Raw genomic sequence first — 13259 nt, 5'->3', positions numbered from 1 at the left:
CAGATAGAAAAAATGAAAATGAAACGAAGTAAAAAAAATGATTTGGGAATAAAATTTTCGTCCAAACAGCGAGCCACATACCCGAGGATCATGCCCAAGAACTGATCCCAAATAAGATCAAAAGGCCTGATCTAAAGGCCACTGTTCATTAAATTTTATTTTTTTAAGGCCTAAGATCAGGCCATCAGTTATGCCAATAAACATGGCCTTAGTAGTTCTGCTTAGTTACAAATCATCAATAACGTTAATCAGTTGATATCGCAAATTCGTAATAACTAGCCATATTTCATGAATAGACAATTTTGTCAATCATTGAATAAGAAACTCCTCAAAATTGAGTGCTACTCAGTTTGTTCTTTAATTGATGATACACACACAGCTGCGTTGAATTCACGGAAATCTCTTAACGGTTCGGATTGTCCCACGTCATCCACGAATAGGCCAGCGTGTCTTTAATCACCGCTGATTTAGAAGAAATCATTAACTAATATTTGTGAGGTATTAATAGGCCATAACTTTAAAGCCCAATAAAACGTGCACGCTACACACTATTTGCTTTCGGTTCGAGAGAAACAAGTTTCAATCTTTATGTTTGGTGAGACACAATGTGGGATTCTCATTACATAACACGACTAGATAGATACTATCTCCTAATACGGATTTGTCTCTAACAGGGGCAGAAGGTTGTTTCCCATCATTCCACATCTTACACTTACTGGTAACTACTTTTAACATAAATATGATCCTAAACTCACATAAACTCATCAAAACATAAGTGGATGATTGAACAATTGAAACTAGAAATGCTATCTATACATTTATCTCCAGCGATGACCACAATTCGGGTTACATCAGACAAAGAACAATTGTCATTCCTTCTTCGCCTCGCATTCAATTATAGCTATGTTAATTCCTTGTAGCATAACCAATAGTTATCGAGATAAGATATGGAAGAAGACGACCTCCCTATGCTGACACTTGGCACAACGCACAGCCTTGGTTCTGAAAAGAGTAGGGTCAGAACTCAGAAGCCACATCCGTTAGGATCTGAGTTCGTTTCACTTACAGAGTGATGAGGAACCTCGTTTTTGTACACACAGCTGTTATCAGCTACTTCCTGCAAGCAAGTCAGTGCCCCCCAAAAGTACAAATTTTAATGATGAGGATAAGTCCATGATCCAATCTAATAATTTTGTAACAACAAGATGGCAAATGCAGCTTAAATAAAAATGTCAATAACTACACTCAGTTTGTGTCCATCATCAATAAGCTAATCCTTTCAAAAAGCTAAATCAAAATGCTAAAACCTGACATCAAAACAGTAAGCAATCATTAGGAGAGACACTCAAGATATCTCCATGTGAGTAAAGACATCAAAACACCAACTCTGAGGCAGGCAAACACGGTGAACAGATTAGTCACCTCGTTTTCTTTTACCTCCAACAGGTAGCTCGATATGAACCAAACTGGGAACGTAATTATGAATAACTGGCCAAATATCTGACATTCCTAAGTCGTCGACCTTGAGACCAAAACCAAATTCACTGACTTTATTATCCTCCCCGAGAAAGTATACTTTGTCGTTGCAGTGGATTCCGTCGGCATGCACCCATTTCTGACAACACACGGCGACTTTCTTATCCTCGTCAAACACAAACCTTACCAAATCATTAATTTGAAGATCACGGCTCAAATCCAATGCTAAGACCTTGTTCCAGGACACCGCTTTGGTGGTGGTGGAGTCATCAATCTTACTCGTCACCCATATCTCAGCCTTGGATGTACAATCGGGCTGTAATAACACAGAAAGTTTCTCTCCGCCTACAGCAACAGAAAGCCTCATAACTTCAGGCAGTGGACACTGAGAGGAAAGAGGCACAAATAGAGATGATTTCTCAGTTGAGAAATCGAATCTGAACAAGGACCAGCCAAGATGCGGTTTTGATTCCTCGCAAGCGAAAAAGTAAGTATTTCCCTTGAAAGACACAGAAGAGTCGTTATGGATCCGAATGCACCAGCCTGGTGGATCGAGATCATCATCAGGAATCCTCCTCCACGAATCAACAACATCAGAGTTAAGCTCGTAGATTTCTGCATTCTTGAAAGAATAACCCCAGGACAAAACTTTGTAGCTTCTTCTTCTTCTTCTTCTTCTTCTCTTACCGATGCAGCAGTATCCGAGAACAAAGAGGCCGCCTCTCCTGCAACGATTTCCGGTTTCGATCCACCTGGTTTGACCATTCAACGGGTTCCAAACCACTATTTGAGATCCGCGGCCGGGGTGGCCATCGTGGGTGCATAACAATAAGCCATCGCAGGGAAAGGCTTCATCTATATCGAACTGTTCTGAATTGTTATAATACGGATCTGGGAGGCTAAGCTCTCTTCCTACCTCTACAGATGGAGAAGGAGGAGGAAGAGCATCATCTCCATGTTGGGGAAGATTGATTTTGCTCACGGTACAAATCCTCATCTTCTCTGTCAAGATAAGAAAGAGAAACTCCTTCGCGGCTTTCTCGCAGTGCTCACTCGCGAATCTCCTATCATCCTTGAACAAACGGTTCCATCGTTTGCAAGTAGATCGTAACCGTTTCAGGGATGTGGCCGGAACGCGACAGAGGATCTCATCTTCCACCAAATCTTTAGGAAGATCCGGTATCGCCATTGATGATTGATCACAGTCTCAGATGATCGCACAGTTAGGTTTTTGGTTTTTTTCTTTTTTTTTTTTTTGTCTTTAGTGGTGGGGATAACAATTTTAATTATTATGTTGAAAAGGAAATTAAAAGTTGGAATTCTGGTTTAATGTCGGTTTGATATGAAGCCAATAGTGATTGAATTGGTTCTTCTGCGGTTTGCAGTAGTTGGGACAGATCATAGGGGTGACTTTGGTGAAGTATTCTTACCAAAACAAATAAAACATATGATCTTTATATATATAATTATTATATGTTAAATCACAAACTAATAATAATGATGAGTATTCTTACAAAAAATGTATTATAAATTTTTTAGAGGTAAGAGAGAGTTAAGGAAAATTGATTCGATAATTATATTACAAAAATTTCTTTTGTTAAAACATTGCAAATTAAAAAAAATAAAATAAAGATACATGAATATGTAAGAAATCAAACATCCAAAGTAAAGAATGGAGATGGCTTTTTTAGCTTCATTCTCTTATTTTGAGATGGTCATAATTAATATTTTTGAATATGTATCGATAAATTAATTTTAGTATAGCCATCAAAAATTATTATACGATTAAATTTTAAATTAAAAAAAATACTACAAGAAAACAAAAAAGAAAGGAAAAATTACATCAAAGCAAAGAAGAAATAAAATTGAAATATAAAATATATACGAAACCAAATATAAAATCAAACTCTTACAATGATATCTTAATTGAGTTTTTGACCCATAAAAAAACATTAAAAATGAAATTATTTAGGATTTGAGATATAGTGGAAGGATATATGAGAATGATTATTTATAGGATAAGAAATGATAGAAATCTCTTTATTTGCTAATTGAATTTTCATTAAATTTTATTTGTTAGTGAATCAACAAGTTTTGATATGTGTAAAAACTAAATATTTACAAACATGTAACCTTTTATTTTTGGTACTAAAGTTGTTCATGCATAGAATGATTAATCCTATTTGTAATACTAATACAATTTATCAGTTGACATATTTGAATATAAATAAATAATAGTACTAATAATTAGATGGTGGAATCTACTTTCGCTTAGACTTAATAGTACTGCTTAATTACAAATGATCAATAAATTTTAATCATTTAATATCGTAATAAATGGTCATACTTCATGAATGGTTAATTTTGTCAATCATTGAATACAAAAGTTCTCAAAATTGAATACTAATGGCTGTTATTGGAGAGATGATTTCTAAATCAGTATGGAATTGTAAATTCTTAAAATCAAAACATATGGATTTTGAAATAACATGTTTTATCCTTGGATTTGAATCCTTCTATTTTACACTTTCAAATCCATGTAAAACATAATGTGGATTTGAAAATCCAAAAACAAATCATTGAATGAATAACAATGGATTTTAACAAGTATTTGCAAATCATGGAACCAATAACACATAATTTTGATAACTATTTTAAAATCAATGATTAAATAACACATGAATTTTGTTTGGATTTCCAAATCCATTAAAATCATAGAACCAATAACTGAGAGAACCTAATGATCCACAAAATGCTAGCTATCAAAATAAATTACGACAATATTAGTTTGAAAAAACTTTAAAATACCTTATTTATTTTTATTTAGAAGTTTAATACCTTATATTTTTCATTAGAATAAAAATATTTCATTTAAATATTAAACAAATTATCTTTATATTATTAGTACATTTATACCCACAACGATGGTTACAAAGTCACTACTTTTATTGTTTGGTTAAATTTTTACATATGAACTTTCTCCTCCTCCCTTGCCACCTCCTTCCTTACCAAGGATTCTGAGCTCTTACTACTGTCAGTAGGGTTAAAGATAACATTGATTTTGCCAATTTACATGGTTTTTGCTGTTAAGTTTGTTTTTGGTAACTATAATCGTGAAAGATTTACATGGATTTTGTTATTTGATGGCAATAAATGAATTAATTTGATACAAGTTCTCCAAAATAATTCATCTGAGTTGATGAAAACACATCAGTGTCATCGATGCTCAATGCTCAATCAGTCGATGCTCAATGCTCAATCAATCGATCAGATTTTAACCATGTAAATCTTGACAATTTGACTATTTCATACAAATTTATTTGTTAGCGAATCGACAAGATTTGATGTGTAAAAAACTAAATACAGTATTTACAAAAATATAACCTTTTTTTTGGTACTTAAGTTGTTCATGCATAGAATGATTATCCTGTTTGTAATGCTAATACAAACATAAAAATAATAATAATAAGATGGTGGAATTTCTAAGAAGTAGTTGACAAACAAAAACAAAAACAAAAAGATGGTGGAATTTATTTTCGGTCAGAGTTAATAGTTCGGCTTTCAGTTTGACAAATGCAAGGAGTTACGAAAATCTTCTCCAGTTCAGTCTCTGGCGTTATACGTGTGGAAACATTCAAGACGCAAACATAGTTCTTCTCAAGCTCCTAGCTTTGTTATTCTCGCTTTCCCTTCAGGTCTGCGTGGCGTCTTATATTCAACATTCAACACAAACGCTCCTCCGAACGCTGTGTTTAACCGTGATTTCATTTCATGCGAGGGAGAAGTTTGCGATTGCGATTGTGGTTACAGACGATGATGGCTTTTGTTCCGGGACGCTACTTGCTTTCGGTGGTGTTTGTTGAGCTGTTCACAAGATACTCGCGGACACGGAGAGGTAGCACGGAACCGTTGAGAGTGGTAGTTTAGTATACCGGCAGCTCCGGTGATCCTCCAACACGACAAGGACAATTAAAGGAAGAAGAACTGAGGAGACGTCAATAGTTATTACTATTCTCTACATTGCTTACCAAACCTTGATTAAAGATCTGAAAGCCGTATCACAACAAAGTGAGGAATGAATAAAATAGCTAGATCCCAACATCTATTGATTTATATTACTCAGTGTCCCATTTGTAACGATGTTTAATTATTTTAAGAATTAATGTCATCTTCACAACAACAGCATAAGGAAACAGTGTAAGTGAAAAATGAGAAAAAATAGAAAAACATACAGAAGAAAGATTTGGGGGAAACATGAGCAAAAAGACTCAAAACGACTAATAACTATTACCAAAGTGTTGGACTTATAAATTTCACATGGAAAATGTAACCTAGAGGAGGACAAAAATAATCGAAGTAAGTGAAACCCATCAGTAGATAATATATATAATTATATATTAACCTTTTCAACACTGAACATATTGCCAATGGTAGCAATGGCTTCATCATCATCTTTATCATCACAGCAAATATAATAGTGTGTTGATTCTTCATAGGAAATACGGAACTCCACTTCTTGGCCCCCTCATTTGGTTGTTCTCTTCTGTCTCTGTGAAGAACTTCACTTCCCTTTCCTGGTTACACAAAATATCTCAATAAATTTAATCATTCTACCCATTGACAATGCAGAAACCTACGATCCATGACAAAAGCAGCTATTCGAATTTTATTGCGCGCTTATTTTATCTATATTTCTTTCTATAATCCTCCTAAAACCGTTGCTTGAAGAAGTTTATAGCAGATGAACAAGTGTTTATTATAACTGAAGCATTAAAATACCCTCTACTTACAAACAGATGCTGGCATGGCATGAAAAGAGAAGATAAGAGTATTCAATCAGATAAGATTAAAGAGATGTCTCACCATGTTGTCATTGAAACTCAATATAGACGCGACATTGCCACAGCGGTAACAGTAATTAGGTGCAGACCACACCTTCACAAAATAACCAAAAATGAACGTCATTAAGCAGAGTTTCAAAACGCCCAGTATAAAAGATGTCAATTCATTAGAAGCAGGACACTCACAGTTACAAGGCCTTTATCTTGGAACATGTACTTGAGACCTTCTTGTACAAGCTGGTGGGCGCGGCATACTAGATCAAGCTTGTTGATATGGTTAAACTGCATAAAAAGCCAAACTCAAATATCAGAGATGTGAAATTGATTTATTAGTTACAGTAGCAATTTACTATTTTGAGAGGAAAAAACATACCTCAGTGGTAACCCTGGATCCAAAAAGCCAACCAGCTCCACGTGGACTAACCGCCCATGTTTCAATATCTTCAGGATCGCTCCACATAAGATCGCAAAAGGGCCCTTCATGAGGAATTTCGCAATTTCGCTCGATCAGTCTTATCTAGAGCCCACAACAAGATGAAGAGTGAGTGGATGACCTTAATAACTTGTTGAGCTAGAAGCATACTTGACAGGTGAAGCCAAAAACATTAAATTAGAGTTTAACCTGATCAATTGTCCGAACATCCGGGGAAAGGCCACCATGAACACATAGAACCTAGACGACGCAAACATTATATTAGTATAGCATAAAGCTTACTTATGCGTTATCAACGATAATGCCAAGCTGCGGAACAAAATAACTCACTGTGCCATCTATAATAGCTGACAGGGTAAGATAGTCAAAAACATCTGTGCAATATCGCCACGCATTAGCGTTACCATACTTCCTTTGGCATTCATCATAGAATCCATACACCTAGACAGCATAAATGGTTATGTGTTACAACGGAATATCCAATGTCGACAATCCATGTAAAAATATTTTGATCATCCTACCCACAGATTAAAAGGAATCTATAATCGAATTGCATTCAAAGGCTAATTGTAAAAATTAATCTTAGCAGAGGTTTTTCAGGAGTGCGTTAAAATACAATTATCGCTAAACTTTGTGCCTTAAAAGCATATTGTATCAACTAAGAGATTCAACAGTTTAGGGATGAAGATACAACAAGAGCTACAAGGAGAACACACATGCTAAAAAAAAGACTGGCACTATATGAAGCACCTTCTGAAATTAGCTTTCCAATACTCGATTCACATAAAATGCATCTTAGCTAACTTGACATGGCATTGCCACATGTACAAAATCAGAACTTTCAAAACCCTGTTATAACAACCAGAAGATAATCAAAATTACTTACCTCCTACTACTGCTTTAAAAGCACAATAATAGATAGTAAAGGAACAGAATAACACATACCTGCGTTAGCTGTCTACTTTCATGATTTCCACGCAAAAGTGTAATATTGGCTGGATGTCTACATATTAAAATACAAAGGAATTAAAAGCAACTCCATGCCCACAGCAAAGAAAGCTAGAAATATAAATTCCCCAAAGTCTTCCAAGAAAAAACAATGGATTTTACACCTAAAATAGAACTCTCCAGAGAACATGTATATAGTGAAAGAGCATTCAAATCTTAGGTATCTTTCGAAAATGTAAGAACAGACAAACATGAGATGCTTGAGAAGCAATGACCATTCTCGTATGGACTATTAGACTGCAATAAGTCAATGGGCATATCTCTTCCAAGGAAAGATAAACAATTGTCAAGATTAATTGCTTACTACACTATAACTTCGTATTAAGCACAATGAAAAGCACAAACAAGGGTATATCAAAGGCAAGATTCTATGATGACAACAGTCCCAAAAACTTACCTAGCTTTAAGAAGTAAAAGAATAGTGAAGACTTCAAGGCTGTTGTAACCTCTATCCACAAAGTCTCCCTGCGAATTTCCCACAGCATATCATGATTGCATTCATATCAAATAATGTCAATAAGAGAGAAAAGAAAAAAGAAAAACTCTGTACCATAAATATGTAATTTGTCTCTGGAACATGACCTCCAGTCTGAAAAAGCTTCATGAGATCATGAAACTGGCCATGTATATCACCACAGACGGTGACAGGACTGTTTACAGGCTGTACGTTTGACTCCTCAATGAGTATTTCTTTCACCTGTAAACATTACAAACATCTCCTGGTTATGCAATCTTGGCTAATCTACAATCAATCGCTGAGAAAGAAGGACAATAAAATTACATCTGAATACATCCATAGTTGAATACTTGAATAGAAAGAACAAAAACCCTAAAATCACTACACAGAGGGTAATTACAGACCAGATTCGAATTCACGTTCCATCAAGATATACAGATACACCAAAGTAGAAGAAGAAGCTCCTCAATCGACTCAACAGGTACATTAATCCATTCAGAAGAGAAAGGCAAGTAAAGAGAAGATGACATACGTATTCGCAAAGAAGCTGAAGCTCGTCCTCGGAAAGATGCTGACCATCTTTAACTTTGGAAATCCATTGATCCAAATCCATAGCTTCCTCTCTCTGTTATATACCTCTGACTTAGTAAGAACTTCACCTCTTTCGAATCGAATCAAATCGAATCAAGATAGATCTACCAGAGAATCTTCGACTTCGTTAGGGTTCTTACGTAAGAGGAAGAGATGAAAAAGAAAAAAAAAATGAGAGAATGAGAGGTTCGAGTTCCACAAAATGACACACAATACGGCAAAGGCAAAAAAAAAAAAAGATCTCGACCCAAATCCCAGATCGATCTCCGCCGCTTCAAACGCACAAATTACACTTTTGCGTTTGTATTTTTTTTCGATCAAACGCAATCGTTGACGTACCAGCGTCTCATTGTAAAAATTACGATTGTGATCCCTCTTAATTTTGATAATTACAGAAAAGTGACAAAAACTTTATGATCTGCGTCTCAACAACCCTCCTTGAACAAATTAACAAAAATTCCGATACAAAGGACATCACTTTGTTGAATCTTCAATCTCCTAAATTTACATAATCCAACAATTTACAAAGGAATGGATGTTAATACCAATCCAAACCAAAAGAATCATCAATTAGTAACTTTTTCTTTTCTTTTGTGTGTATAGAGTTGAAAAGGACAACAAAAAAATTAGCAACAAGTGGAAGTTGCTATGAAGAATGGTGGCAGCAAGTAAGGACAAAGTTGTCCATGAAATGGTTAAGCTCAGCTGTATACAGTTCTGGGTTACTCCGGTAATGGTCTACATGAGGTGAAGATATGAAGTTGCAAGCTCGGACCTCGTGTCCTGCTTTCCTCTGCTCTACAATGAATGATTCAACTTGTTCCGCAGGTATAACTCTATCTGCAGAGCTGTAAATGTATAGCTGTGGACATCTTGGTTGTGCTGATGATAAAGTGTCTAGAACATCCGCAAGTCTCCTGTGAATAATATGATTGCGTGACTTTGTTAGTGTGAAATCATAGGAACTGGATGAAAGAATGTGTTTGATAAAAAGCTAGAGTTTGCTACCTGTTTACTTTGGGAAGATTTAGAATCACCGCAAAGAACTTTTCAAGAATCAAAAGCAAAGCAGTTTCTGTTGCGGCAGGTTTAGGCTGTGAGAAGTTTATACCGTTAGTTTGTGTTCCTACGTTTGACTCATATGATGAGCTTGCAGATCCTTTAGTGGCTACACTGTTCTTCTTCAAGAACGCAGCTGAGAAACCTGATGCCCATACCTGTTTTTACATGCCAATTTAGTATCCAGAAAGTTCAAACGAATAGAGTGCAGAAATCTATAAAAAGAATGAATCAAGTTCCGTCATGATGGCTTAAAAACGTGTAAACATAGCTATGAATGCAAGAACCATTGCTTACCGTAGGATCTGCAGCAGCAACAGGAGCTGAATCCACTATGCAACCTTTAACCTTTCCCATCAATGATGAATCTTGCTTCTGAAACTTCTCCAAAATGGCTCCATATCTGCATATGCAATAAATGGTTAATTCTCTCAGTAAAATGTAAAACACATGAAAGAAACCCGGAGATATAGATAGAACTCACGTTAACCACCCTGTGTTACTGAAGGTGTGAAAGACGAGATTTTTCTTTTGCTCTTCATCTAACCAATCAGCCAAGTGATTAACCAGCGACTCAATATTCTTCTCTGCTTTGCCTCCAACTTGATAACTCATAATCTCATTCATGGGAAGAGTAAATGTGATGACATGGTAACCCCTTGAAGTATACCATTCCGCATATTTTTTAAGATGCTTCTGCTTTGATCCAAGCCATCCAAGCAAAACCACAACAGTTCTATTCTTCTCCAATGCACAGCTCGAGGAACCAGACACATCGACCGCCCTAGTCTCAGGCAAATGCCATCTATAGGAAACATCAGGAACCACAAGTGACGCCCCGATTGTGAATGCTGATGGTTTCGATGCCTTCGCCAATTCTGCAGACTGATAAACACTACGAAGAGCGGACAGAGAAGTAAGAGAAGGAGCTAGATCACAGCATGGATTAGTAGCTAGGAGATCAACGTTTGGTACATGAACACGAATTCTAGACAGAAAGGATAAATCCGCGAGCTTGGATGCTGTGTGTTGAGAAACCCACAAGGAGCTTTCGTCCTGAACAGAACCAGACACTGAAGCAGTAACAATCTGCTCTGACTCAGAACCTCGAACTAGTGATCTAAGAGAAGAGAACCTCTCAGAGACATGAGCAGAGACAGAAGCGGCAATAACAGCAGCAGCAGCAACAAGTGGCCGTTGGATGATCCCAGACAAAGAACCCATGATTGGCCAAAATCTAGCAGCAGACCAAACTCAATAATAGAAAAACAAGTCCCTGTTATATAAGAAGAGATAGATTTGTAATAAGTATGGAGACACACACACAAAGACAGACATGTTTAAAACGCGTGTAAGACTCCAAGATTGTAGGGACATGGTGCTAAATTACCTGGAAGGTTCTTCTTCAAACTCGGGCTGTCAAAACTTGACAGCCCGACCTCTAATGGACTGATGAATTGTCAGAAGTCAAATCAATCTTTCTCTCCCAGCCAAATAACACTTACCTGCAAGAAATTGTTTCAAGTCAAATTATCTATTTTAGTTTAAACAGTTTTAAAGCTTATGATGTTGACACAAAGGCGAAAAAAAAAAACTTTAATCTTCTCTACTATTTGTTCTTCTCAAAAATCATGATGATCCCCACCTCTAACAAAAAAAAAAGTATTTTTTTCAATTGGATTATGTCTTCCTCTACCCCAGAACTGATGAGAAAAAAACGTTGATGAACAATTAAAACTTTTTATTCCCCCAAAATAAACAACCCAATTGAGATGGTGGAGAGGTTGAATCCCCAGTTTTGCAATAGAAACAACACCACGAGGAATTTTACCGTAAATTGAAAACAGTTTGAGAAAAAAAAAAAACCCAAAACGAAAAAAAAAAAGAAGAAGAGCTTGATCAATCTCGCAGATAGATCTCTCTCGACGTGACAATGGCGACCTTCCCGTTATACGGGAGGAGAGGCAACGAATAAAGACAATGATTAAACCAAACGGAAAACCAAAAGATTTCGAAACCCGCTAACGAATTGGGTACGCAAAATAAATCAAATCGAATTCCAGAAGAGCAAATTGAAGAAAATCAGAGCAATAAAACAGAAAAGATGGTGCGGGGGCAAGGAAGAAGAGTAAATGTTGTGAATCGGAGCAAGGAAAAAAAAAACTCACCACAAAGAGAGACGAGAAGAGGGAAAAGAGAGAGATGAAATTTTGTGTTTTGTCTTTTTTTTTCTTTCTCTTTTTTTAGGGCAAAGAGAAGGAAGAAGAAGGTAAATATTATTATAATCGCTTATTAATACAGTACGTCTTCGAATAAAAGAACCGAACATGTTTTTCTTAGCTGTTAAAAAAAAGAAAACAAATATCTTTTCTACCTTGATATTTTTGAGCTCTTATTATATTGTATAAAAAGAATTAGTATAAACTTTGTTGAGGTTAATAAACTGTTTTAAATATTTTTATTTATAAAAATAGAATCTATTTCTAGGCAATGTCATTTATATTCAGATTATGCATGCAAGACTATTGGCAATTTTTAAGTGTGTTGTAGGTAAATTTGTTTGTTTATATATGTAATTTAACTATTACAAAAATGATTATTCGTTATGAAATTGTTTTTGTGGATTTGACCTCATGCATTACATGTATTTAAAATTTATGGATTTGTTATTAAAAAAATATTTATTATAAGGTCAGCCATATGAGACTATTGTATTCAACTTACTACCAAAAGCTAAACTACCCAAGAGAGTAAATTTAAATCAAATATTAAGATAATTTAACAAGAAAGAAAAAAACGCTAAATTAGTATTACAAATACAAGACCTTTATGAATCAGACCACTTGGATGTGAAACATACGACATTTCAATGACGCCAAAAGAAAAGGAGAGTTTTTTTTTTTTGACGATAAGGAGAGTTTATGAATGAGAGTTATGTATCTTGTGGCTGATAGAAAACACATTAGTCTGGACGGTGGTGCAAGTCCAAAGAGCTTTTGAAAATAGCAGAATATTCGATTTGGATATCCAATTAAAATAAAAAGAAAATTCGATTAGTATGAATGTATGAGGGAATCTTGGTTTTACATTACGCCAAAATGTCCCCACCACCATCTTCTTTTTTTTGCATTTCTCCATGACTTTTGGAAATCTTTTTTAAAAAATGATTTATTCTTAATCGGAGGATTACCAAAAGTGTCTGGATTCGTCTTAATCCTCTTTGTAGCTTAGTTAACTTTCTTTCTTTGAATTATATTTGTCGTCTAATTGATTCCAAAGTAAAACATTTTGGTCGATAAGGACATTTCTTTTCTTGATTCTTGAATGAATTCTTGAACTAATTAAAATTCGTTTATCATCGAATAGCCCACTAGATTGCTTATTTTACACAAAA

At 35.4% G+C, this 13259-nt stretch overlaps 3 protein-coding genes across 4 annotated transcripts; all 3 read right to left on the bottom strand.

The window, feature by feature from the left end:
- Nucleotides 640-2727, bottom strand: LOC104746401 (F-box protein ETP1-like). Of its 2 annotated transcripts, XM_010467867.1 has the most exons (3): nt 1423-2727; nt 1067-1117; nt 640-1002 (listed from the first exon to the last, which is right to left on the bottom strand). In XM_010467867.1, the coding sequence occupies exons 1-2, from the start codon at nt 2663-2665 to the stop codon at nt 1107-1109; spliced, it is 1254 nt and encodes a 417-aa protein (XP_010466169.1). In that variant the 5' UTR covers nt 2666-2727; the 3' UTR covers nt 640-1002; nt 1067-1106. The 2 variants fall into 2 exon arrangements, with proteins under 2 accessions (XP_010466169.1, XP_010466168.1); XM_010467866.1 differs by having other exon boundaries at nt 640-1117.
- LOC104746399 (phytochrome-associated serine/threonine-protein phosphatase 1-like) lies at nt 5691-9041 on the bottom strand. The gene is made up of 10 exons (XM_010467864.2): nt 8748-9041; nt 8309-8455; nt 8156-8223; nt 7696-7753; nt 7081-7191; nt 6940-6990; nt 6691-6834; nt 6504-6599; nt 6340-6411; nt 5691-6050 (listed from the first exon to the last, which is right to left on the bottom strand). The coding sequence occupies exons 1-10, from the start codon at nt 8826-8828 to the stop codon at nt 5967-5969; spliced, it is 912 nt and encodes a 303-aa protein (XP_010466166.1). The 5' UTR covers nt 8829-9041; the 3' UTR covers nt 5691-5966.
- Nucleotides 9254-12110, bottom strand: LOC104746400 (transmembrane protein 53-like). The gene is made up of 6 exons (XM_010467865.2): nt 12034-12110; nt 11256-11370; nt 10350-11141; nt 10163-10268; nt 9815-10023; nt 9254-9723 (listed from the first exon to the last, which is right to left on the bottom strand). Exons 3-6 carry the CDS (start codon nt 11087-11089, stop codon nt 9453-9455), a joined length of 1326 nt encoding a protein of 441 aa, XP_010466167.1. The 5' UTR covers nt 11090-11141; nt 11256-11370; nt 12034-12110; the 3' UTR covers nt 9254-9452.

The sequence above is a fragment of the Camelina sativa genome, chromosome 15 (assembly GCF_000633955.1).
Source record: "Camelina sativa cultivar DH55 chromosome 15, Cs, whole genome shotgun sequence".
NCBI classification, from domain to species: Eukaryota; Viridiplantae; Streptophyta; class Magnoliopsida; order Brassicales; family Brassicaceae; genus Camelina; species Camelina sativa.
The sequence above is the reverse complement of the archived record's forward strand: the minus strand, read 5'-3'. Positions and strand labels throughout refer to the sequence as shown.

What these genes read in the sequence shown, in the direction of transcription:
- LOC104746401 (XM_010467866.1), bottom strand. Translation starts at nt 2,665, where the DNA reads ATGGCGATACCGGATCTTCCTAAAGATTTGGTGGAAGATGAGATCCTC.
- LOC104746399 (XM_010467864.2), bottom strand. Translation starts at nt 8,828, where the DNA reads ATGGATTTGGATCAATGGATTTCCAAAGTTAAAGATGGTCAGCATCTT. An exon ending in AGACAAATTACATATTTATG is followed by an intron (nt 8,224 to 8,308) that starts GTACAGAGTTTT and finishes GGAAATTCGCAG; the next exon opens with GGAGACTTTGTGGATAGAGG. An exon ending in TGAGTTTCAATGACAACATG is followed by an intron (nt 6,051 to 6,339) that starts GTGAGACATCTC and finishes TTGTGTAACCAG; the next exon opens with GAAAGGGAAGTGAAGTTCTT.
- LOC104746400 (XM_010467865.2), bottom strand. Translation starts at nt 11,089, where the DNA reads ATGGGTTCTTTGTCTGGGATCATCCAACGGCCACTTGTTGCTGCTGCT. An exon ending in AGTAACACAGGGTGGTTAAC is followed by an intron (nt 10,269 to 10,349) that starts GTGAGTTCTATC and finishes TTGCATATGCAG; the next exon opens with ATATGGAGCCATTTTGGAGA. An exon ending in AATCTTCCCAAAGTAAACAG is followed by an intron (nt 9,724 to 9,814) that starts GTAGCAAACTCT and finishes TATTATTCACAG; the next exon opens with GAGACTTGCGGATGTTCTAG.